This window comes from Idiotropiscis lumnitzeri, chromosome 20 (genome assembly GCF_059441095.1).
Source record: "Idiotropiscis lumnitzeri isolate Australia: NSW breed Sydney's pygmy pipehorse chromosome 20, RoL_Ilum_1.0, whole genome shotgun sequence".
Taxonomy (NCBI): Eukaryota; Metazoa; Chordata; class Actinopteri; order Syngnathiformes; family Syngnathidae; genus Idiotropiscis; species Idiotropiscis lumnitzeri.
In genome coordinates this window covers 8,433,616-8,459,557 of record NC_142410.1, presented here as the reverse complement: position 1 = coordinate 8,459,557, position 25,942 = coordinate 8,433,616, and the positions used below count along the sequence as shown (strand labels likewise).

Here is a 25,942-nt window from a genome sequence, read left to right as displayed (position 1 = left end):
TGGTGATTTAAAAAATTATTATTTTTTTTTTACTTTTCAAATTCAGAAGGGATTGTCTTCCTGTTTGGCTCAGTCCAGTTCCCAAATTCCAGGAGTGCTTCTTGCCTCAGGGTCGCTCATGTTGCAGTAACTCTTAAAGGGGATTGCAGGATTTCCGCCTTTGAGGAAGCTCCAAGTGGGCCTTTCGCAAAGACGACGACAACGACGACGACGACGAACTTAACTGGGACTTTACATCCACTGCTACAAAAAAAAAAAAAAAACCATTCCTGGATTTCTTTGAGCTTTTCCTGCTCCAATTTCTGCCTCGCTGCTGCGTGATTTCCTCTCCCCTCTAACTTTCTAACTCTCCGCCTGGGTGGATTGAGGAAGGCGCACTCTCGCCAGTTAAATACATGGTGACTCAGTAATTACAGAGCCGTGACACAAGCCCAGGGCGCAACACCAACACAAGCCGACAGCGCCGTGTTATTATCTCAACTTAAGGATAGCAATGCTTGCACGTATTCTAACACCGACGCCTTCTTTTTCATTAGTGGAGACTGAGCAAAGGCAGCAAATGAAGTGATAGGGTAGAAGTGTGACGGGTCAACACAAATTATTGCGGATTTTTTTTTTTTTTGGGGGGGGGGGGGATTTATTATTTTGTCTTTCAAGGCCGAATGGAAAGAGACTCTTGAGTTTGATTTTTCATGTTTGCTTCCCAAAGCAGAGGAGGGTCTAAAAGTCTACACCCCCCCCCCCCCCGGCCCCCCTGTTCTATCGTTATTATGGTGTTCAAATTTTTAGATCACTATCGAGTCCTGGGAGAATCTAACATGCTTGTTTTTGGAATGTCGGGCCGCTAACCACTCATCCGCCGTGCTGCTCTTGATTCAATATGTCCCACAAAACGAAATCATCAATTGTGAAGTCTTGCTCCTTGGCCCGAGGCCTTCGAAACCTAACACAATCGATCAATGTGAGGAGGATGATAAAAAGAACTCAGAGACGAAAAGGCGCCAATAGTTTTTGTTATAGCAATTGAGAAATATTTTTATATTGACACGTGTGGAATATTGTTGTGACGCTTCTTTGGCGCTTTTATTAAAGTCAACAGGCTTTGCTGCTGCTTTGTTTAATACATCAAAAATCGGTGCAGCCCTGCGGGCGCTAATGCGTAATTCTTCTTATCATACTTAATAGGTTTATTAAATGTTGTTTAATTTAGCAGCTTTATGAGGAAAGCTTTTTAGAATACAGCTGAAACTGAGGCTTTGGATGATATGGAGCTTAACGGAGTTAAGTCGCTGCAAATTTTGTTTACCGGTTTTGTAAAACAAGTGATTTATTTTATTTTTTTCATGTGGAATACGTTCATTGAAGCATAATTATCAGCTTGATGAGAAACGCTTAGCTTGTAGGATTTGAATATGCAAAGTAGTACCAATAATTTTTTTTTCTTAAAGGGGAAGTCAAGTCAAATTTTTTGTTATACAGGATATTTTTGCAAAATATTTTTGGGGGTTGACTTCACCTTGAAGAAACATCTATCAAGTGATTATTTAGTGATATATTTTTTGTGATTTTTATTTATTTATTTTTTTTTCCTCCAACAGCAATGAAATCTGGAGGCACTCAACTCAAGCTCATTATGACCTTCCAGAACTACGGACAAGCTCTCTTCAAGCCCATGAAGTAAGAGAATTATTTTATTACAATTAATTTTTACGACCTGTCCTTCAAAAATATGTGTTATGTATTTTAGACGGGCATTAATTCCCTTTTCAGTTCCTTCGTCCGCCGTTTTGATTTGAATAATTTGCACATTCTATTTTTGGTCTTTTGCAAACACTTTTTGGAAGCTTTAAAATTGGACTGTGTTTGTTGTCTTTGTCGCTGTATTTCGGCACAAACACTCGTTTTAGAATTGTTGACATTTTTTCTTGTCTTTTATTATTTTTTTTTTAATCATTTGTTTGACCAAAACTCGATAGCATTAAAAAAACTAAAGCAAATACTAAAACTAATAAACTACAATGACGCATTTTTGAAAAAATGAAAATCTGGTCTAAAACCAAATTAAAATTGAATTAAAAAATATTAATAAACTATAATGAAAAATCCCAAACTATCAATGTACAGTCGCTATGTTGGCTGCATCGTGAGCAACATCCTGGCATTTTGCTTTCATAGGCCAACAACAAAAATTATCGCTGGCAATTTATGACTTACCGTAACTCAGCGCTTCTATAAACGACGCTTCTAAAAAAAAAAAAAAAAGATGAAGCGCAATTAACGTGATGCAGATTGGTGGCTGCGAGGTTGCTCTCCTGATACGTCTTCGTTGTGCTTTAAACGGCGCCGTGGATTCGACTCATAAAGCGAATGAAAAAGCTGCCGAAAGAAATGACTTCACGTGATGGCGCAACTCGCCTGTGATGGACAATTTAACAGCTGCTTTTCAGCCCGAATACCATTTAATGAGCGTCCTCTCTGGCTAAGCGCCCAGTCGGAGTCAAAAGCTGCGGCCTTTCAGACGTCACTCGTGCTGTACATGCCGCGGTTTCATATTTGATTTGCATACGTTTTCGGGGGGGGGGGGAAATCATCTTTGTGTTTTAATTGCATCTGCACGCCTCCTTTTTGAGGTTTACGCACCAGGTGAAGCAGAGGCGATCAGGAAGGAAATGACAGCGGAAAAGTTTGATTAATTGACGTTGCCTTTCTTTCTCCGCGGCGTCGCGTTAAGATAACACATCCCGAGAGAAGTACTCTTTGCTTCTAATCCTTCCTCAATTTGTGGATTTAAATGTCAGCCATCTTTTGTGATGCTGATTGTAATTTAATTGCGGGTTAATGGCGTCCTACGCGGCCTAATGTTTGGCCTCGGCTTGTCAGCATACGGAGCGAGGTTAAGCCCCGCCGCACTTGATGGGTGGCGCCGGCGTTTTGAGACGCTTCTAATTACGGCTTCCGTCGTATGACACTAATTCAGGCCCGGTGTAACAAGCCTGAAATCGTGCTGACGGGGCTTTGGAAGACGACAGATGAGAAGCGAAGGAGGAAAGGCGTGAAGTGAGAAGTAGAGATACTTGTGTATGTTGGAATAAGAATCGATATTGAACTCAATGGATTTTAAATCTGCAAACTGAATCCATCTGTGACAACGAGGCGCTCTAAAGGGGCCATGCCAGCCTTTGAGTGTTGTCGTTTTTTTTTGGTTTTTTTTATTATGCAACGCTGTATTTAAAAAAAAAAAAATAGGGGGGGAAAAAAATCTAAAACTAAGACAAATTCTAATAAAAACTACTGAACATTTTTGAAAAATAAATATTTTTTTTATTTTGCACTCAGTAGTTCTTATACAGTATATTTAAATAAGGAACTAAGACTAAAATAAAATAAAAAAATAAAAAATATATGAAAATAAATATATATTTTTTATCTTGTACTCGAGAGTTCATATGCAGTATATTAAAAAGGGGTGAAAAACTAAAACTAATAAAAACTGAATGAAACCTAATTTCTGAAGAACTAACAAACTTGTACCTCAGTTTACACCCGGAGCTGATTTCCAGCCAATCGCAGCTCTAGGAACGAATTGCAACTAACTGAATTGAAATTCAAAACTAACCCTAATGAAAAAAAAAAATAATAATCCCACCCCTCCAAATGTTGCAATTGGGCTAAAACGGAGTGTTACGGCTCGGACACAAATGTGTTGCTTAACAGCTGTGCTTGTCGTAGCTTTGCGATGTTTGATCATCCTGAGGACCAAAGGCAAGCAAGCAAGCGGGAAGGAAGGAAGGAAGGAAGGGGGGATGTGAGTGTTGGCTTTTCAGTCCGTCCCCACCCCCCACCGCCAATCCCACTCGGATGCACTTGACTTGAATGAAATAGGGCAACCCATGCTGACGCGTGTGTGTGTGTGTGTGTGTGTGTGTGAGCGCACACTCATTTGGACCGGGCTCAAGGTCTTGCCAGATTTGCGCACTCATTCCCGCCATTTCCATCCGAGACGTCACATCCACACGCCTCCTCTTCTCGGCGTCCGACGTCCTCTTTGATTCGGCGTGTCACGCGTGCCCGTCAGCCAGGAAGTCGAGCAGGCGTGCGCATAATGCCGCGGTGATCGTATCGATCCGACCGGTCGCATCTTGCAGGAAACAGCCCGCTCCTTTAGTGCTTCTTGAACAATTTGGTTGTGAAACACACACGCAGGAATCAATACGGCAACTGTGTATATTGACACTGGCTGTGTTTTATTTTCTTCTTTGCTTTTGAAGCAGGTGCCGGAACTGCTTTTCCTCTCTGTGCTTTTATTGCTGTTTGTTGGCCACGATAGGATTTCAGAAAAACTGCTTTTGTAATGTTGAAAGATTTTCTCTCTCGCTCTCTCTCAGGGAGGAAGTGGTCTGTGGTCTATCACTATCGCTGTCTCTCTCCATCGCAATCTATCGCAATCTCTCTCACTCTTGCTCTTGCCACTCTCTCTCTCTCTCTCTCGCTCTCATTCTCTCTCTTTCTCTCTCTCTCTCTTGCTCTCACTCTTGCTCTCACTCTTGCTCTCTCTGTCTCTCTCTCTCTCTCACTCTCTTTCTCATTCTCTCTCTGTCTCGCTCTCTCATTCTCTCTCTCTCACACATTTTCTCGCTCACTCGCTCTCGCTCTCTCTCTCTCTTATTGTCTATCGCTCTCTCTCATTCTCTTTCTCTCTCTCTCTCTCTCTCTCACTCATGTCAGGAGGAGTGGTTTATGTGGTCCATCTCTGTCATTATCTCCCTCTCATATAAGGAGGAGTGTTGTCTCTCTCGCCCTCTTTCTGTCTCTCTAATGCATGACGTGAAAATTGGATAATTTGAACGACATTATTTTTTTTTCATGTGTGGCTCCACGTGTTGGTGAAAATCAAATGTGAATCGGACGACCCGTGTCATTGGGAGCCGTTGAGTGATGTAAACACGACTCGATTGTTCGTTGTGTGCAAGTGATTTTTGGTTAATCGCGTCTTCGCAGAGGACGGCAACAGCTTTGCCACGTTGAGTCTCACCCATGCCGACTTTCCCTATGGCAAAAAAACAAAAACAAAAGAGGATAAAAAATACAGCAAAATCTCCGACGTGCATGGAGCATAAACGAGGGAGAAGCTATCTGGCTTCATCTTTTGGGAAATTGTCCGTCCCCATCAATTTCTGCCCAATGTTTTTGACTTTGACTTTCTGCATCAGCAAGTGGGTTTTTTTTTTTTTTTTTCAGCTTGTGCGCGTGTAGTTCCAGGCGCTCGCTATCTATGACGACACCCTTTTCGATTCAAAACCAGGCTGTTCTGTTTTTGGTGGACGAGGGCGAGGCGATTCTTAGCCGATGACGTCAACGAGGACTCCACCCAGTGACTCCGCGTCTGCGCTGTCGTTTTTTCCGCAGACATACGACAAGCCAACAAATCGAATGGGGATGATGTTTTTTTGCGACGTTTCGCACTCACCAGCAGCTTTATGAGATCATGCAACTTTTTGGCATCGCCGCTCATTTTTCCCACGACCACAAAAATATTCAACATGCTGCCGAGTTGAAATAACCTCCAAAATCTTTCGCTAGATGTTGAATTTTATTGACATTTCTGGGTGCTGGCACCTTTATTTTTCCTTTATGTGTGCTTCAATTTGCTTGCCAGGTCTTCCTCACCTGTGTCTGGCTTTGTGCCGAAGTTATTTCGGGAACGTTGATTATAATATTGACAGTGAAATTAGCGTCGGAGCGCGCAAAGCCCATTAGACGATGAGTGCAGATGATGGACGAAAGGAGGCACGGAGGGGGGGGAGCGAGGAGGGGGGGGGCGATGATTGATGTAATGATGGTCTTCCTGCTCCCGCTTAATTGTGGCGCTTGCCAATCAGCCGCCCGCTCGGTCTCATCCCGATCAATGGGAACGTTCTTACGAGACCCGCCGGCTGGATCTATAATTGTGCTGAATCGAGGAACGCGAGTCATCTTTGACGGACGCTGCGGGGGAGGCGGGAGGGCGGGGTAGCTACATAATGTCGTCTGGTTTGCGTCAATATTTTATTGGCAACGGCGTAAATAATAGCCTGGAGGAAACGTGTGTGTGTGTTAAGTGTGCGGTATCGGTGACAAATACGTCGTAAAGTTGCTCTGCTCACTTCGGTAAGACGCGTACTAAAATTGGAACGATACAAAGAAGATGGATGACACGCACAATCGCCAAAACTTTAGCGTAAATTTCGGTGTGACGCTAAAGGACAACGGTGACCTACCGCGCCGTGCAAAGTCACTCAAGAAGCTGATGCGGCGCGACTAATCTGCAGTCCGGCGTGGCTAGGACAGCTTGCGCCGCAAACAAGTCTGCGGTAATAATCTGTTAATGTTCCGTTGGCGGGGTGCCATCGACCGTATTCAGCAGCCGCCGTTGATTTATGTCGCTAACAGTAAGTCGGGGAGCTTTTGCCCGCTAATGCATTCGAACGCACGGCGTCAGCTCGGATTTGTGCTGCTTATGAGCTCAATCGTTAACTTTTGACGCGAGTCGGCTGCTTTGCGTCACTTTAATTTTCTGTAAGGTAAATAAATAAATAAATCTTCATGTTTGATTTATTTAACACGTGAGAAAAGTTTTTTTTGGGTGGCTGTCAATTTCAATCAGGCATTAATCGGGGCACCTATGAGCATCATCGGCGTCCATTGCTCCGTCTTCATGGGCGTCTCAAAATAAAATCGAATTCCACGCAGCTGCGGCCTTCCAGGAGCGGGAATGCCGATGCGATGTTATCACTTGCGGCGCCCCCTTCAGGTAATTGTTATCAGCGTTAATACTTGCCGTCGGACGAACGATAAGACGGCGTTGCGGGCCGGCAGAAATGACAAAACCGGCGTCCCATCTGCATATCAAAGCTTGCGCGAGATTCCGCCGCCTTCGCATTCCGAGTGCGCGTTCGTACGACGATGACCCGATAAAAACGTGAACGCGTTTATCGGGGTTGTTCGACGATCCCTGCTCGGGAAACCTGTTTGTCCTCGCGAGCGTTGTTTTTTGTTTGACGATGAATCGTCTTCATTTACCTTTAGTGAAATGTGACGTAAGTACTATAATTAGTGCGTACAAAAAAAAAAAAGATTACCTGTGGCACACTATGGTGTCATAAATTTCATAAAAACAAAAACGAGTGATACGTGAATTATTTTGACCGGAACCAAAACATTTCTTTCACTCTGAGTGGTGTTTTCATTCACCAAGCGCTGTCATTATGTAAACAAGCGGCTAAAAAGACACCCGGAATTGTGTGCAGTGCAGTTATTTCTCACGAGGGAGGATATTCCAACTTTCTGTAAGAAAAAAAAACACTTAATAACATGCACGTAAAAATCCAATTCAGCTTGTGTGTCTTAGTGGGAAGAGTTTGCTTTTCTAACGTTTGTCAGCTTGTCTCTTGGCTTTGGGCGGACTGTCAGTCAAAGGCGTTCTTTTACCGGCTGTCTGGATGCGGCGCGCTTGGGCGGGGGGGGGGGGGGGGGGAGTTGATGCGCCAACGCTACGCCGAAGTGCGAGCTGTGTTCGCAGACTGAAGAGGTGCTCTCTCAAATACAATCAACGAATGGCAGCTGGCCCCGAGTCACATGTTGTTGTGTCGTCCGTTAAGTGGCGTGTTTACTGCACAGATGCCAAACTGGATTTTCATCGGGTTTAAAAAAAAAAAAAATTAATTAAATATATGTATAAATATATGTATATATATATATATTTTTATTTATTTATTTATTTTTTTATTTATTAAATTAAAGGCTGAACAGAAAAACAACAGAAACCTCCAACGTCGGCATTTTTACCTGAACCGCAAAAACATGGTGCGATTGTCAAGGAAGAAGAAAATTGACACAATGAGATGAAACAGTCCACATAATAATAAAATAAACGACAGGATATTTTTGATGCTTCCAGAGTTTGGATGAGAAACAATCCGTCAAACAAACAAGACAGTGAAATCTCGTATTTTCCTTTGGTTTTTTTTTTTAGTTTTTTTTTTTTATGTTTTCTTTGAAGGGGGCATCTGAGAGCAGATGGAGGAACAGACACAGCTCCTATAAAAACAGACAGCATCTTTTATCTTATACCACGGGAGGCCGACTGTTTTAGTTTTACGCAAGTATGCAGTGTTTCATGGCGTGAGAAGCTCGTCCGTTTAAGAAGTGTCAAGGGAAAGCACCTCTTCCCGTTTTAATTAGCAAGGAATGAAGCAGCGTAAAATAGTATGTTCCGTCTTCGATGCCGACGTTCCTGATTGGCAGCTTTTATTTGTCAGCTTTTGACTTTTTTTTTTTTTAGCTCATTCGTTTATCTTCACCTCTGCATCCGGACACTCTGCCTAATTAGTTTCCCCCTGACGTGCCAAGAGCATATGTTCCACGCCACTTTTTTTTTTTTTTTTTTTGCCTGGACTTGATTGAAGTCGAGCACTTTGTTTCGCTTGCGTCTGCTTATTCCCGCGTGCTTCACTCGGGCTGCCCCGAAAGAAGAAAAGGGTTGCACAGTCAAAACAAGTGATGCAACCAAGCTCAGATGAAGAGATTAAAAAAAAAAAAAACAAAGCCACCCGCGATACAACCAGTCTCAACACGAATGGTTGGCTTGCATCACGGATCACATGGGAGCGCGGCAACTTCATTTTCAGTCGCTTTTCTCGCTCTTCGGTGTTGAGCTATGCATCAAACTGAAGCAGGGTTCATATTCCCCATCCTGAAGTCGCTGAATCGGTTCTCAGATGGTGCTTTTTCTTTTTTAATTTAAACTCGTATTAACTGTTCATTTTCCCGACATTGATGCTACTGTCCCATAACAGCCACACGTCAAATATTTTTCATCCAAAAATCATGTCAACTCATTAACGACTAGCCAAGTAAAAAAATAAAAAACAAAAAAATTTAAAAAAAAACGATCTTTGACGTCTTTAGCCGTCATTGGTAGTAAATGAGTAAAAAGTGAAAGTGGGTCAAATTTAACATGACCATGTAAGGGACAGCAAAATTACACGACAAATTTAATCAAATCTGATCATTTTTCATTGCACGGGTGTACCTAATATTTTGGTCGTCACTTACATCCGCGTCTAATAACAGCTGACAGTTCTAAATTGGTTGAACCATGCTAAAAAAAGCGCAACAGGAAACATTGCCTGCAGATTGTACAAGCATTTGCTCATGAGACAAAGACTCGGAGTGATGGTTTTGCATTTTTATTATCGACGGTTTTGAAATTATATTATATCATAAATGCCATCCAAATGTGAGCGTAATAAAAAAAAAAAGGGGGGGGAAGCTATTGGGGGCTTACAGCATCCCTTATACGATCCCTGCAGTCCCCGTGATTATTAATGTCAGCGCGGAGTGGATAAAGAAAAGACGACCATATGTTAGGACTCACCAAAGGATTATGGTTTGTTGTTGTTTGCAAGAAATTGCAAGAAAAACGGTGGGAAAGGGGGGGGGGGCTGCGAGCATCGGACGGGAAAAGTGACTCTCGCATTGTTAGGCCTGCCGAAGGAAAAAGCGGCTTGGCAAAGTGGCGCGGATTAGCGCGCGGCAAGTTTGAGCATCCCCCCCGTTCCGAATGTGACGCTGCGCCGCGTGTCCAGTTAACTCGGTGTGGGGGATAATGTTTGTCCGGCGCTTATTCAAATATGAGCTTTGGAGCATTAAACACAAGCTGGCCTAAAAAAAACACAAAAAAAAACCAATCCACAACAGTTGCGGGCATTCACCTTTTATTGCGCACCGCCTACGTCCGACCAGTGGGGGGGGGGGTGTTATCTGGTCGTTACATAAATCGTTATCAGCTGTCACGATGCTTCTTCCGTTCTTGTGACACAGACTCCAAAGAGGTCAGGGAATGCAGAAAAGAGAGATATATTCCACTAAGCCTGAATCATGACTACTTGTATGTAGGGAGAGGTCGATTATCGGCTGGACCGATTATCGTCCGATGTCGATTATCGGCACTTTAACGAATATCGGCATCTGCCTTTTTTTTTTTTTTTTTAATGTGATAGCTGAAAACAAATCAGTTAAAATCAAATTTGTTCAAATCAAAACAAAAATAAGTTAAATTTGAACATTATTATTTTTGGACGACTTTGTTTACTGTAGAAAACAATATGGAGCTATTTTTTATTATTTTTTTAATTTCGACTCTGGGAGCTCCATGAATTTTTACATTTATTTATTTTATTTTATTTTTTTTAAAGAATTTTATAACATAGATTTATGTTGTCAAATATCTATATAAAAAATGAAAATCGTCTCCTTGGCCTTCTTGAGTAGCTATAATTGGTACCGGTATTGGCGCTAAAAAAAAAAAAAAAAAAATAAATAAATAAATCCAATCGGTCTCTCTCTTCTGTTATGTTAGGCCAGCTCCAAAACGACATAAATTGGCTAGAATAAATCAAGCGCAAGTGTTTTGAGACTTCATCTATCGACAGTATTTGATTTATGTTTTTTTTTTCTTGTTTTTTTTTTTATTGAACAAATATATCGAATAAAAGAAGTTACAATATATAACTTTTTTTGGGAAAATGTCTACAAGCCGAAATGTGAACACAAACTGTAAATTGCTACAAGCAGCAAGCCAATATTTCATTTTTAATAAGTCCACACTTCTTGCACTTTTCCCTGCCCCCCCCCCCCCACCCCTCCCTCCCCCGCATCTCCGAGTCTATATCACCATAAAGATGAACAACTAATTTCCCGCAGCTTTTCCCAATAAAGAACTCTGTGCGCTTAACTCTTAATTTATTAATCGTCCTGAAAATAGCTTGTCACATCTGTCAAGCCCAGCATACGTTCAAACAGTTGGTTAAGTGCTTTCGGGCCTCCTGTGAATGCAGTGCATAAAGTGAGAAAAAAAAAAAAATCTTACGTAAAGCTTTGTTGTAAATTATGAAGTCGATGCATTTGTCATAGAGCGCAAAAATCTCCATTTCAAGTCGCTTCACTGCCAGCCTGCAAACGCGAGCATGTTAGATGAGGATTATGCTGGTTCCCTTTCAGCGAGGGGGGGGGGGGAATGCGTGACTGCACACAAGTTGTTCTCGTCTGTTGTCTGCTCGGCCAGTTGGCAGTCACACTCCCCCCGCCAACTTTCTTTGGAGTGCGTTTCAAACTGCTGGCTTCTTTTCCCTCCCGTCCATAATATTTGAGGTATGTCTCACTCGCTTGTCAGTGCACAAGAATGTGGAAGGGTTTTTCTTGCGTCAAGTCGCGCTTGGGAGGGTCAGCGAATCAGATAATCGGAATAAAAAATATGTATGTAGAGCGACGTCAAAATCGAATTCCACGCAGCTGCGGCCTTCCAGGAAGCGGGAAAGCCTTTGCGATGTTATCACTCCGGCGCCCCCTTCAGGTAATTGTGATCAGCGTTAATGCTTCCCCGTTGGAGGAACGATAAGACGGCGTTGCGGGCCGGCAGAAATGACAAAACCGGCGTCCCATCTGCATATCAAAGCGAGATTCCGCCGCCTTCGCATTCCGAGTGCGCGTTCGTACGACGATGACCCGATAAAAACGTGAACGCGTTTATCGGGGTTGTTCGACGATCCCTGCTCGGGAAACCTGTTCGTCCTCGCGAGCACAACACCACCGTCATCTTCGGTGGCCGGCTTTGTCACAACTCTCACACGCCATGGAAAATGTTCAAATCTGTCGTAAATCGCCGCTCCTCTCGCAAAATGTGTTTTCTCCGCTCGTAAAAAGCCTTCCAGACGGTCCTTATAAATGTTTAACAAGGTCGGCTTTGCATTGCGCTTCACAGGCCGGCCCATCCACGTGGCTTTCTTTTGCACTTGGGACGTTTAAAATGCAATATAAAAAAAAATGTGTGAGCTGTTTTACGTGACAACTGATGAGATTTTAATACTGGCTATACTTGATCCACTCTTGATGTGATTTTTTTTTTTTTTTTTTTGGCGCTCGCTGGGTCCATTATTTAATACAGTCGCCTACTTTGACGCATTGCATTTCCGGCGAAGTGAATCGCGTTCAGGATCGGTGCGATTTTCATCTCCGAAACGTGCGAATGAATGATGCAATAATGTGGCAATGATGTCAAGGCGCTGAGCATCCAATCAGATTGCCCATTTTTTTTTCTTTTTTTTTTTTTTTCTTTTTTTTAATCTTGCTCACAGATACCAGGCGGCACGTTTGCTTGCTATCTAAGGATTTTTTTTTTTTTCATATTTAGTTATTATTTAATTATTATTTTTTTAAATTTTAATTCATTTAATTGCTATATTTAATTAAATTATTTATGATATTTGCTCTGGCAATGACAAGAAAAGGCAATCTGAACCCGCTGAGACAGGCACCTTGCTGCCGTTGCGTCATTTCTGAAGGATTTGCAGTTCGAGCGTGCAACGTGTGGGGAAAGGAACAGCAAAGTGCAAATGTTTCGCCGATTTGCACTCGACTCCTTTTTTTTTTTTTTTTTTTTTCTTTAAGTCAGCAGGATTGCAAATGCAAGTTGAATTAAGTAGAGAGGCACGGTGGGTTCATTTTTCTTTCTTTTTTTTTTTTAACCTTTTGCTGCTATGCGGAAATCAACTATTTATGCAGCAACAGAAACTTTGAATACGGAACAGCCCCCCCTCAAAAAAAAAAAATAATAAAAAGCGCAGCAGCACACATCTTCCTTTATCTGAATTTGAGCTTCCCCCCATTAAGAAGCAGCCCGCCGGCACGGACTAGTTTGCAGAAATAAACATATCAGACTTTCTGGTTATTAACCGAAAGCCCCTTTTTGACTCTAATGAGGCCCTATTAAGAAAATTCCCAAATCCATTTAGCATCATTGGCATCTTCGTGATTTCTTGCTTCCTTTCAAGTCCAAAGCCACGGGAAATTCGGAAAATCCATTAGCTGTGCCCCCCCCACCCCACACTCTATGCTCCCGTTCATGGAAGCGCTCGTCGTGCCCCCGTGGGCCTTCGTGGCAAGGGCAGAGGAAATGGCCGGGCATTAATGGCGGCTTTGATTACTCTCCTGTCACTAATGTAGCTCACATGAAAGAGGGAAATAAATGAGGAGCGAGATGGCTTCTCGGCGCGAATCAAAGGCCTTTCTGAAGGCATCTACGGGATGTGCGTCTTTCCATCCAACGCCGCAAACCTCGGAAGCGCGTACGGGCTGCATTTCATCATGTGGTCGTGACCCGTGAGCTGGGAAGAAGTCGTTCTATTTGGGCGCAGATGTGGATAAAGATGTGTTTATCGAGGTCTTTATCTTATAGTAGGTAGGGAGTGACTGTAGAAATAGGTATATAACCGCCTGTTAAAAGAACCGATAATTGAAATAGAATTTTTTTTTTTTTTTTTTATTCTTAGTGTCAAATTTGCCCTTTTTATATATAAATATTTTACAAATATTTTTTTTTCTTTAACATTTGACCTCTATTACACCGATACGTTTGAAAATGATTTTTCGCCGTGGCGTTACGGGGGAACATGCTAACTTTTTAACATTTAGCCGTATTATTTGCAAGTGCTTTGTATACGTTCAAATTTTATTTATTTTTTATTTTTATATATATATAAGGCCAGTCCAAAATTTTTACTCCACATTGGCAGTTCTACAATTCCGTAATATTCAGCTGCTAATTATGCGGTTGACCACATGACTTTCGTATGTCATTATAACAGTCATGCGATTGTTTAATCGGCTTTGGCTCCCATGAAGCTTTTTAGGTTGTCAACCCGAATGATATAAGAGCAGCTTGGCAACTAATACCTCTCTCAAACCACCGTGCTCCTTCAAAAAAAAAAAAAAGAAAAGAACACTCGTAATAGGAATTAGATGAGTTAAATTATTTGATCCGTTTAGGGAAATCCAGACGAGAAGCCGACTTTGAAAATGCAAATTTATCCTGCGCGGGTGAAATGATGGTTCAAAAGGAGAAGAACAGGTTGCTCCCTCTTAATTGAAACACCGTAATTTGGCTTTCTGGGCCGAGCGGAGATCGCGATTGAGTGGAAAATCCAAAACCTTCTTCTCACGAGCATGCGAGCCGGCAGTTTCACTTTGTTTAATTTCCACCCCCTGCTTGCCACTATTTAAGAAGTCTCGTCTTTCACTGTAAACGACATCACGCTTGCATTAAGAACGATAATTGCCACTTCCGCTGCATGATTACTTGATTACATTCTTGTAATACAATTTCATCTTGCGCATTTGTCACCATCAAGCATTCTTTAAACTAGATAAGGTTTGCAAATGGCTTTTAAATGACTGCGATGGTTTTATGGTGGTTAATAACCTGAGGCGGGCCTGCTTGTGCATGATGCACCTTTTTCTTTTTTTTTAAACCGCAATGTGTGCCGACGCCCTAACTGACTGAGTCACGTAGGAGTGTCTTTGACCCATCCTCCATTGTCTCGCAAGAAACGACCTGTCGCGGACTTCCACCTGCCTGCTTCGCCATCCCAGAAGTCGATCTGAGTTCCTTTGGGTGCCTTTCCTGTGACTCTGTTCATTTGACGTGAAGCATGGCCGCCCTGCCTGAGCCCGCACAATGGCTGCAATATGCTCGCAAGACTGCCGCTTCCGTGTGGGGAATAAATCTTTGGCTGGCATTTTCTTCTCTTTCTTAGGAAATCCTTCTAATTCTATTAGCGCTGACTGTTCAAGAGTGGTCCGATAAGCCACAATGAGGGCCGCACTGGAGTGGGGCTTCTGGGGGTTTGGGATGGCACTGGGCTGCGACACCACTTCAAATGGTTCTACTATGGAATTCTGGAGCCAACTTTGCTTTCATGCTCTGTTTCTTTTGCTGCAAATTAGGGCTGAACAATTTATTGAATTCAAATCATCAGGTTGGTAGCCTAGAGCAGTGCTTCTCAAATAGTGAGGCGGGTCCTCCTGGTGGTGCACGTATGAAGAACTCAGCATTAACTGTAGTACGGTGTAGGTTGGGGAGGGGAGGGAGGGAGGGAGGGAGGGAGGGAGGGAGGGAGGGAGGGAGGGAGGGAGGGAGAGAGAGAGAGAGAGAGAGAGAGAGAGAGAGAGAGAGAGAGAGAGAGAGAGAGAGAGAGAGAGAGAGAGAGAGAGAGAGAGAGAGAGAGAGAGAGAGAGAGAGAGAGAGAGAGAGAGAGAGAGAGAGAGAGAGAGAGAGAGAGAGAGAGAGAGAGAGAGAGAGAGAGAGAGAGAGAGAGAGAGATTTTATCTTAATTATTTCTCAATTAATTCATTTTTTTTTAACTCGTTAAAAAAAAAAATATATATGTATATATTTAAAAAATAAAATAAAATCTCCTGCCTGCTCTGCACCCATCATGATGTGAGCCCACATATGAGCTCGATAATACCTGGCCCGCTAATAAATCCATCACTCTCCCCGGGTGCAAAAGTGCGAATGAGAGGGATTTGAGGGAAGGAAGATGGAAACCCGCGTGGAGTCGCATTGGTCATGAATAATGGAACGCGCCGGAAGTTTCCCCATCAGGTTCGGCGACACCCTAGCATCCTCCCGTGCCATTGTGGTTACACGCGGATGAAGGCCACTAGCGCAGCGGGAGAGACAGATAGAAGCGCGGAGAAATGGCCCGGCAAGTGAGCCGATGGATGAGACGGACGTGCTTTGAGAGCTGAGTTGAGGAAAGAGCTTGATAATTAGCTGTAATTGTTGTTCAGAGAGGGAGAAGTGGGGGAGAAGAGCCAATTAGTTTGGGGTTTTTCATCCCAGAAAACTTCTGTGTTTATATTTGCTTCTGTAGTTGATTTAAATGCGTCATTTCTTTTCATCTTGCATGAATAATTAAGGATGTTTTGGTGTGTGAATTCTACGATTGACTTAAATGTTAATTGTAAGTCGGCTATGTGCTGAGATATTTTTTTTCAATGGGTAATTGTACACACAGAATTTGTACGGAATTTTTTATTTTTTTATAAAGTTTAGAATTTTTAAATCTAATCAAATGGAATTAGTTTGAAGAACGGGTTTTTCTATTTTTATTTATTTTTTTATAAAGTTTTGAATTTTTAAATTGTATTTAATCAAATGGAATTAGTTTTAACTAGTTTTAAGAACTTTTTTTCTATTTTTATTATTGTTTTTTTTTTCAAAAATGCTTCATTTCATTTTCATTATTAGTTTTAGGATTTGTTTTAGTTTTTGTGCATATATGGCGTCGCCTTACGACTGCGGTGAAGGAATCCACGATAAAATCAACCCTGAAAGTTCATATAAAAAATTAATTGATAAAGACAAAATTTTATTTTAGTGGATTTTATTAACATAAAACAAATAATTTTTTTAAAATGTTTTTAACGTATGTTAACAAAAATTTTCTTTTCAGTTTTAATCATTTCATTTATTATCATGAACTTTAGTAACCTTGATACAATAAATCGGTGTTCTGCAACCACCGGCTTGCGGCCTAGTATTGGTCCGCTGGCCATTTTGTACCGGGACAGCTATACTATAATTTTTACATTTTTTTTTTATAGATTTATAAATTTTTCCATCGCCGTGTTATATTTCCCCATACATACGTCGTCACCTGGGCGGGAATGTTCGTCAGTTTTTGCCGATGCAATAGTTTTAGTGGAGCATAGATGTCAGATAATATCCATCGTCAGCTGAGCAGGAAAGTTCACTCGCGTGAATATAATCCGATCGAGGCCGACCCTTTCCATACGCTGCAGGTGCACGGAATGCAGCGTGTATGTCCGTCACATGCATCCAGTGAGGAAATAATGCTAGCTGACCCGTAAAAGGTCCAACGAGAAGCAGTGCACCGTCAATACCGAGCCGCACTGGCAGCCTTCCCGCCGCACTCGAGCGCCGCGGGCTGCAAGCATGGAGTGAAAGAAAGATGGGCCGTGACAGAGCCGTCAAGCAGCAGCTCCGTATTTAGTTCCACACCGGCCGTGCTCGTAAGCTTCTGTTGCCGCTCGCCGCAGAGACAAAAAAGCTGCTTGGAGGTGAACGAGCTTACAGATGATGTGAAAAGTTCCCGGCGTCTTTTAGTGCGACTCAAGACGATGATTTATGCGCTCCCTCATCAATCCCGCCTTAATTATTCATCTTGAGTGTTTAAGCATTCGTAATGTATGCGCAACATCGGAAGTGTTTTGTTTTCTTGACGCTTTACAAAGCGGGAGAAGACCTTGTGAACTAGCTAGCTAGCAGCTAAATGGCGCACTCGCAGCTAAATCACGCTTGCTTGCCCACAGACCGGCGAGTCTAGACCAGGGGGGGTGTGCAAACTTTTTGATTGGCGGGCCACAATGGGTTCTAAAATTTGACAGAGGGGCCGGACCAGGAGGAGATGATTGGAGTGTTTTGGTCACATCACCTCATCGGAGAAAAAAAATAGATTTAATGTGCAATGAAAGTGAACAAAAAGCACTACGACAAAATATATGTCTTTGAAAAAACCACAGTATTTAGACAAAAAAAAATGTTCAAGTTCGGCGGGCCGCATGAAAACTTTTAACGGGCCGCATGTGGCCCCCGGTCCGTAGTTTGCCCACACCTGATCTAAACGGAGACATCTTTACAGGTATTTTTCTTTCACAAAGCTACCCACAAAAAAAAAAAAAAATGGCATTTTAAAGGGGGTGTGTAGACTTTTGCAAAACACTGAGTGCGAGTCACTCTCATGTTGCCGAGCACGATCGAGTCGCTCCAAACTACCGCAAGTTCGGCGGGGCCGGATTAAAACGTTTAACGGGCCGCATGTGTCATCAAACAAAATAAACATTTGCGCGAGTGTGTGCGACACACAGAAATGAGCGTCACCTTTTAGTCCGAGCGGACTGCGCTCGATAGATCGATGTGGAGTGGAAGACACACACTCAGCAGAGCCAGAATAGCTCTGGAAAGGCCACAGCGATCAGTCTTGGCCAAGCATGTCCCATAATCATCCCGTAAAGATTGCAACTCTGAACACAGCCTATTTCGATATTCAGCAATTAGAGACTGATAAGCGTAATGATGCAATTATCCACATTTATTTTTTTTTTTTCGTCTTCAAAATCCAGCAGCAGGTCAGTCTTCAAAATAACAAAATATCAAGGCGGAGGAAAGACTGCTTTTTGTCTCATACGTCTGCGGGTTGAGCCGGAACCGCAGAATGCTGGCCGGTGAGTTGGTTTGGAAATGAAAACGCCTTCGTCAAGAATGGCTGGCATTCGTCACCTCGATGGGGCTCGGCCGTAGCGTCGTCTCGAGGATCAAGGTTTATCAGAACCGAGCACTTTGTTTGTGCCGACGGGAAAAGAGGCTTCAAATGTTTTTTTTTGTTTTGTTTTTTTTCGGTTGGAGTTCTTCAGTCTTTAAAGGTTAGGTCAGACCCCGACTGCAATAATTCAAGTCATCTTTTGTCCATTCCACGCATTCCATTTGCAGTAATGATTCTTTTCATGAATTGATTTTAATTAACAGATTGAAATTCCAGCGTCGAGTGCCAAACAAAACGCTGATGTGTGGATTTGAAAATATTCATTTAGCCACAAGCACTCGGTAAGGTCATGCAAATATTTTCCCAATAACTCATCACACACTTCAAATGAAATGTCAATTGCACATTTGAGGATCTGGCTCGATGAACTCCATCTTGTGTTGAAGTTGGTGACAACAACGTCCTTGATAGCTCTTGGCAACTTGACGTATTCGGCCAACTCCGAATCGCATCAAGTACAAATGCGTTCCCTTTTAAACCAGCCCAGGTAAAATGAGTGAACTTTTTGGCTTGTATACTCGTCAATGGCAGTGAATGAGTTATTAAAGGGGAAGTCCACCTAAAAACAATTCTTTGCAAGAATATGTTCTATGCACGCCCACTTGTCGAAAAACACAATTCTGCTTAATATTGCTTTTTCGGAATATGAGTTGACGCATTCACTGCCATTGACTGATATAGACGTCAAAAATGACATTCATTTTATCTGAGTTGGCAGTGGATGAATTTTAAGCAGTAAAGTCCACCCGTGTTTAGCTATCTCAGGGGGCGGCCGTTTTGTCACTTCTGGCGACTAAAAATGACATCACAGTTGCCCCTCGGCGCAGGTAACAAGCCGGGTGGATATTGTTGCTCAACTCATATTCCTCATACGCAATAATAATCCGAATGCCTTGTTTGGACTAGTAAAGCCGCATAAACATTTCATTGCAAATAATTTTGGGGGGTTGACTTCCCCTTTAACTCCTTCGCTCCCATTGACGGATTTATACGTCAAAAAGTCCATTCATTTTACCTATGCTGGCAGTGAATGAGTTTTCATGCTAGATGCGCTACGTATCTTTGAACCGCGACGTGAAATCACAGCCAACTATGATTTATGTTCTAATCCCATATTCAATCTAAATTTTGAATGCTGTCCTCTTGAACGGCATTGCCAGCCCCAAAAAAAAAATATTGAGGACAGAGTACAAAGCACCAGTGACTGCTCACTCTATTCACAGCGCGGCAGATCCGATTGTGTAACATAACGTGATGAATCGGTCGCAATGCAGGCCTTGTGTGGCGGCGGCTGCCGCCGCATCATTGATGGGATTCGTTTTGAAAGCTGAATGAACGTCGAAGATTAGGGTTCATCTTTTATGCCATACGGCGGAATTCATCATCTCCCCGCCCACTCCAAGGACACACACACACACACACACACGTGTAATCCACCTCCACTTTAGAAACGGAGATTAGAAAGCGGTGAGGCCTCTTTTATGGCTCGTTCGGGGAATTCGGTGATTCGTGTTTACATTTCTGTTTAGGGATTCAATTTCAATCGATTTATCCGCGTTTGTCGTGTCTCGGCCCTTCTGTGTATGCGCGTGTGCGTTTAAACCGTCCTTTCAAGCGCATTTTCCTCCTCCCCGCTGCACACATCTTTAAAGCATCCGTCTCGACCTGTCTCATCTCAGCGTTCCTTTACAACGCTTGGATGGATTACAAACCGCAATTTGAATCAAATCGGCAGTGTAATTAGCGCAAAAGTCTTCCTGATTTCCATCTGGCTTTGATGCATTTGAAAACAAATGAAAGCGGTCGGATCCCAGCTCGCCGCTTTCAAAGCTGCCCCTGTCACAAAAGCTTATAAAAATAGAGTCTTGTGATTAAATTTAGACCAGGCCGCGTGTTTTGGCCTTACTGACAGTTTTGAGGGAAAGTGAAAACTCTCCAAAAATACTTTTTTTTTTTTTTTTTTTTGCAATAGGATGACCCTGAAGCTGTTCAAAAGCAAATTTTAATCGGATTTATTTACGTTTCCCTTTCTGTGTTTCTGACACTCAATTTTTCTTACAGTTTTACAGTCAGGGATCATAGCACCCCCTGTTGGTTTGGCATGCAATAGCATCCGATAATTCTATTTTGTATCTTGGCGGAGACCAAATGCGAATATATATTTTTTGTTTTTTTTTTTTAAACAAAAAGCTTTTTCAGCCGAAGAAAATCAGCAAAGACGTCGGAGACTCGCGACGAGCCGCCGCTGTAATGCGCCGATAAGGAGACAGCTCGCGTTGTCATTGTATCTTTCTCAGATTCTGTTGAGATGATGGCTTCATCTTCAAGGCCTGTTTATCTACGCTGGGGTATTTACCGGATCGCATGACCAACGGCTCCCGATTGCGCTTGCTTGTGGCTTTATACGTGCACGCCTCCCCGTCAGGGATTAATGCGCAGAATGACAATACAAATCCATTTAGACAGAGATTAATGGCGCACGCCTTCCTGTCCCCCCCCCCCCCCCATCACCCCCCCTCACCTCTCTCTCGTCATCTAAAAAGCCTCTCAATAACAATCTACTTGAGCATCCTTCTTCCAAAATCCTCCACTCACGGCTCTTCATGGTGTCTTGCCACATGCTGAAGCTCGAATAGAAGTGCTTTGCTCTGTGATTTTCATTCAGGGCTCTTCTATTTTTTTTTTTTCTTTTTTTTTAGTGGCACTCTGTCCTCTTTGAAGTGCTGGAATAACAAAGGCACCTTTTTTTGTGCGTGTGTGTGCGTGTGTGTGTTCTGAGGATGTTATAGTCAGGATGTCTGCATTTATGCATGCAGTTGGCCCCTCGGGAGAAAGAGGCTAAACTTAAACTGGATGTTGCCTCTCTTGCATTATTCATTACATTGATATCGCGTTTTATTTCCGCTTATTGTGACGCTTTTTTTGTCTCGGCGGCGGATCTGTGGCGCAGAATGCGGCAAGTGTGACGCTTGACTTGTGGATTTTGGAGCATTCGGCTGGATGTGGGAGGAAAGAAATGAGTTATCAGCAGTCATGTGATCAAAAAACAATTTAGGCTAAAGGTGTTTTCGCGGGTTGGGGTCGTGCGGAGTGAGTTGACGTTCACCGCCACTGCCCTCTTATCTCAATTTCGCTGCACAAAAGCATAAAATCACCCACGGCTCCTTTGTAGTCGAAATCGGTGTCAAGGAAATCCAATCCAATTCCAAAATGTCGTCAATCTTGTCGTCTTTTTTTCCGGAGCTAATTGACTTGACTCACTCTTGGCTCTTACTTCCTGTGTGAGAGCGAGCGAGCGAGCGAGCGAGTGAGTGAGCGAGTGAGTGAGTGAGTGAGTGAGTGAGTGAGTGAGTGAGTGAGTGAGTGAGTGGTGCGCTCCGTGGAAGGAAACAGCTGTCTTGCTGCATCGCACACCCGCGTTCGGAAGGGCTAATAGAGTAACGAGACGGAGCAGGAAGAGCACAGTAGCGCCCGGGGGAGATATGACAGCCTGACACTGAAAATCTATGACAAACACACACACCTGGATCACACCGTGAAGGTTATTTAGAGAGCCCGCCAGGCTTTTTATTGTATTTTCCCCGACTGTATTATTAGATTGTTCTTTTTGGCAACGCAAACACATTAAATATACATTTCACTATTTAGTGAATCGTTGTTGTTTGATGAGCTTTTAAACGAGGACGTCGAAATGTAATATTCGCGTCATTCACGCGCCCAAAATGGAATCCATTTTTCTTACTTTATTCTCTATGTATATTGACGGTTTCCCTTTTTTGCGTCTTCTTTTGCTGTCTGATACAGTAGCGCTCTCCCTCCCCGTCAACGATCCTTTCCAATCATTCCCGTCTTTCTCTCCTTGTTTCCTTTCCTTTCTCGCCCCCCCCCCCTCCTCTTCCTCCCCGCCCATCGCTCCCACCTCCGCTCACATAAACCAAATGTCATCTCGACCATGTGCGGAGCACTTACTCCAAAACACAATAGCCTGTCACGCCTCCCCCATTTGGGCGCCAAATCCGCACCGCAGATGTAAAATTACAGTGCGGCGAGGCGGATAAACAGCCGCGCGCGCACGGTCCGACGCGAAGGGCCCATCCTGTCTCGTGCGCTCGGCGAGAGGCGTTTAGTCACTTGATCAAATGTCATTGCTTGAAAGGTCAACTTTCACGCGGGCGCCGCGCCAGATAAAACGACGCTCCGCCCCCTCGTCGCCGCCTCCCCCGCGGCGATGATGCCGGGGCTATCTCAGCCCTCTCGTGCCTTTAAAACGAAAAGGCCTCGTGGTCTTTGCTGCCTGCTGCTTTTCAAGTCACTACCTGTACTGAACTTCGATGAGCAGCTCGATTTCGACACACGCTGCACTTGGCGTTCACCTTTCAAATTCTCACACTGTCGTGTGTTAGCTGTAAGACCGCCAAATACCCCCCTGACCCCCCCCCGCTGGCTGCTGTGGGGCCCCTCGGACCTTGGAAGCAGCGCCAAGAAAGTGTCTGTCCAACCGGTGTGTGGGTCAGCCAGGGCAATGCTGGGCCCAGTATGTCTCACCTGCTGTCATTGACCTCAGCTCTGACGTTCGGACCGACAGGCGGCTGCATAGCGGTGCCACATTGCGCGTGAAAATGTGGGATTTTTGTCGCGCATGTGTTTGGTTATAATTGTAACTGGTGTGTTTTTTGGGATGGTTAGAACGGATTAAAAGTATTTCAATGCATGTCAATGGGAAGGATTGAATTGGTTTAAGTCCAAGTGCATTTGAATGATTGCAGCGTTGCATTAAAGCAAAGTAGGTCCAATCTGAGACGAGGGAAGCCGTCTATCTCTCAGTTTTCCCCAGCTCGTCTCGTACTCAAACATTTATGGAGCCGAGACTTTACGATATGGTCATGCATTTATGTATGTTTCCCTGCGATCATAACACGCTAGAACATAGACACTGCTGTTTTTGAATTTGTACTTGTCCCAACTGCCCAGCCGAATTCTCATCCAAAAATAACATTTTCTCATATTTTTTTTTTTTTTTTTGCTTCAGCGGTTCTTTCCAAGTGTTTGGGTGTGAGGTGTTGCAGCACACTCCGGATAACTTTGTTTGTGAACGTGCTACACTGTAATGCACGTACACCGACGCAATCATATGAAGCTTATTATGTCATACATGATGCTTGCGATTTTGGGCGCGTTCCAAAATGTGCTAACTTTGTCATACATGATGCTTGCGATTTTGGGCGCGTTCCAAAATGTGCTAACTTTGTCATACATGATGCTTGCGATTTTGGGCGCGTTCCAAAATGTGCTAACTTTGTCATACATGATGCTTGCGATTTTGGGCGCGTTCCAAAATGTGCTAACTTTGTCATACATGATGCTTGCGATTTTGGGCGCGTTCCAAAATGTGCTAACTTTGTCATACATGATGCTTGCGATTTGGGGCGCGTTCCAAAATGTGCTAACTTTGTCATACATGATGCTTGCGATTTTGGGCGCATTCCAAAATGTGCTAACTGTCATACATGATGCTTGTTATTTTGGGCGCGTTCCAAAATGTGCTAACTCTTTGACTACCGTTGACGTGAAATATCGTCAGCGGGAGTATAACCGGCGACGACAATTGTCACCTATGTGTAAACGCATTGTGCATGGACCCGGCGCCATCAAACGTGAGTGGGCGTGGCTTGGCCCCTGCGACCTCTGCCTAGCAACAAGCGACCAGGTCAGACCAGAATAGGGAGCTGCAATTATCGCAAGGACACAACCTGCGAATATTTGAGTGTGGAGGAGTTTCAAAATGTCGAGCGGTGGTAGAACTAGAGGACCATTCGGGGAGTGCCTGCGCTTTTGGGCACCATGTTGGTTTCGTTAATGACTGGTGTGCATGTCAGTGACACAGCTGTGGTGGGAACGAGCCAGCCAGCTGAGGATACGAGGAGGAGGAGGAGGAGAGAACGATGCAACAGAAAGGGAGATGCGGTCCGATATGAGATATTAAGTAGTAGTGGAAGAAGAGAGAGAGAGAGATGCCAAGATATTTTCCGAGGCGTCTCATCTTCCTCCAGCAAGTTGAAGAAAAAAATGGACGAGGCTGTCAGCCAAATCGTTGCAATTGTTGCTTCTGTACGCGGCGTTTATTTTGGTCAATGAAAAAAAAAAAACGGTGAAGTGGAGCTCATAAAAAGGGAAAAGAACTCAAATAGCACGCCGCCGCTCTGGCTGCCGTTCCATCGGCGCTAGCTTTTCAAGTCTTAAAGGGGGGCTCTTGCGTTGCTTGTAAGAGCTTTAAAAGCACAATGTGTGCAGGGAAGCAATTTTTCTGCAGGATCACCGTCGAAATGCGCAGCGGGAAACGTGAACGGTGGGGCGGCGACCTTGAATTGTTCTCGCTTCTTAAACGCTCACTTCCTCGAGGGTGTTGATTGAGATGCCTTGATTGGGCGTCGAGTTTATTCCGACAAAGGCGGACGGACGTTAGCGCGCAGGTGCTAAGGCACAGTGTGGCGCGCCAATCTGACTTTTTTTTTGTAATTGTTTTTTTTTTTTTGAGAATAACACTCAGCGTTGCGGAATTTCTAATTGACTTTCTTCTGTGTCACTTCAGGCAGACTCGCGAGCAGGAGACGCCCCCGGACTTCTTCTATTTCTCCGACTTTGAGAGACACAATGCTGAGATTGCCGCCTTTCACCTCGACAAGTAAGACGGAGCATTCGATCGAAAATGGCAGCCGATCATGCAAAACTTCCCCAAAAAAATAAATAAATAAATAATAATAATAATTTAAAAAATCGTGAGCATGTTTTTGGAACGATACGTTTTAAAGGCGAATCCAAAAGCTTCGCTTGTGACCCGAAATCGACGATAAGGCCAAGTAGACTCGTTGGCGCTTTGTGAACATGGAAGGACGATGTCCTGCTTGATGTCCCGCTGATTTTCCTCGGACGCTGATTGCTAATCTGCGCCTCCTCATGTCAGCTCATTAACCAGCTGGCAGGGAAGACGGCAAAAGCGCACAACACTTGACGTGAAGGGCACCTTTGCCGTAGGATTATGATCCAGAATTTTACATGAAGACGGGAATACTAAGGTCGGAATAATTTTTTTTTTTTTACGTCAAGGTGGGAATTTGCATGAAATGATTAGAACGATGATCGGAGAATTGTAGAACCGAATAATTATGTGGAAGGGACACCGGGATTGGTTGCCGGAGAGATGGCACTGCTGAGGTGCCCTTGAGCAACGCACTGAGTATTGCGCAACCACGTACGATGACATAACTTGTGAGGGGATTCAATTTAACTCGTTCACGACCAGCCGAGTAAAAAAAAAAATAATAATAATTGTGACGTCTTTAGCCGTCAATGGCAGTAAATGAAAAATTTTTTATGTAATGCTGAAAATAATCTCATTTTGTTTTTTTCCCAGTTTTGTTTTATTTCGCTTGCAAACAGTAACATTATTCAAAGCTAGTTTGCGCTTTATTTTATTTCTTACATTTGAGCATTGCTCTATTTCTACTGATACCAAACAAAATTTGAAACTGTTTTCTTCCTGCTGTTTCTTTCTTTCTTTTTTTCTTTTTTTTTTTTTTTTTATATCCCCCCGCCGCATTCGCTTGCATTAATTTCCACAGAAATGTGACTGATAAATATTTGTTTATTTGCAGATAATGTGAAAAGTAGCGCTTCCTTTTGGAAAAGGCCCTTTCTTGTTCATCTGATTTATCTTTGAA

General features: G+C 43.4%; 1 protein-coding gene across 1 annotated transcript in view; it reads left to right on the top strand.

Moving 5' to 3' along the window:
- fam20cb (FAM20C golgi associated secretory pathway kinase b) overlaps positions 1-25,942 on the top strand; it is a 35,809-nt gene that overhangs the window by 2,204 nt on the left and 7,663 nt on the right. Inside the window, exons 3-4 of the mRNA XM_088284057.1 lie at positions 1,599-1,677; positions 24,814-24,906. Coding sequence (XP_088140183.1) covers positions 1,599-1,677; positions 24,814-24,906 — 172 coding nt within the window. The remainder of the gene's footprint in view (positions 1-1,598; positions 1,678-24,813; positions 24,907-25,942) is intronic.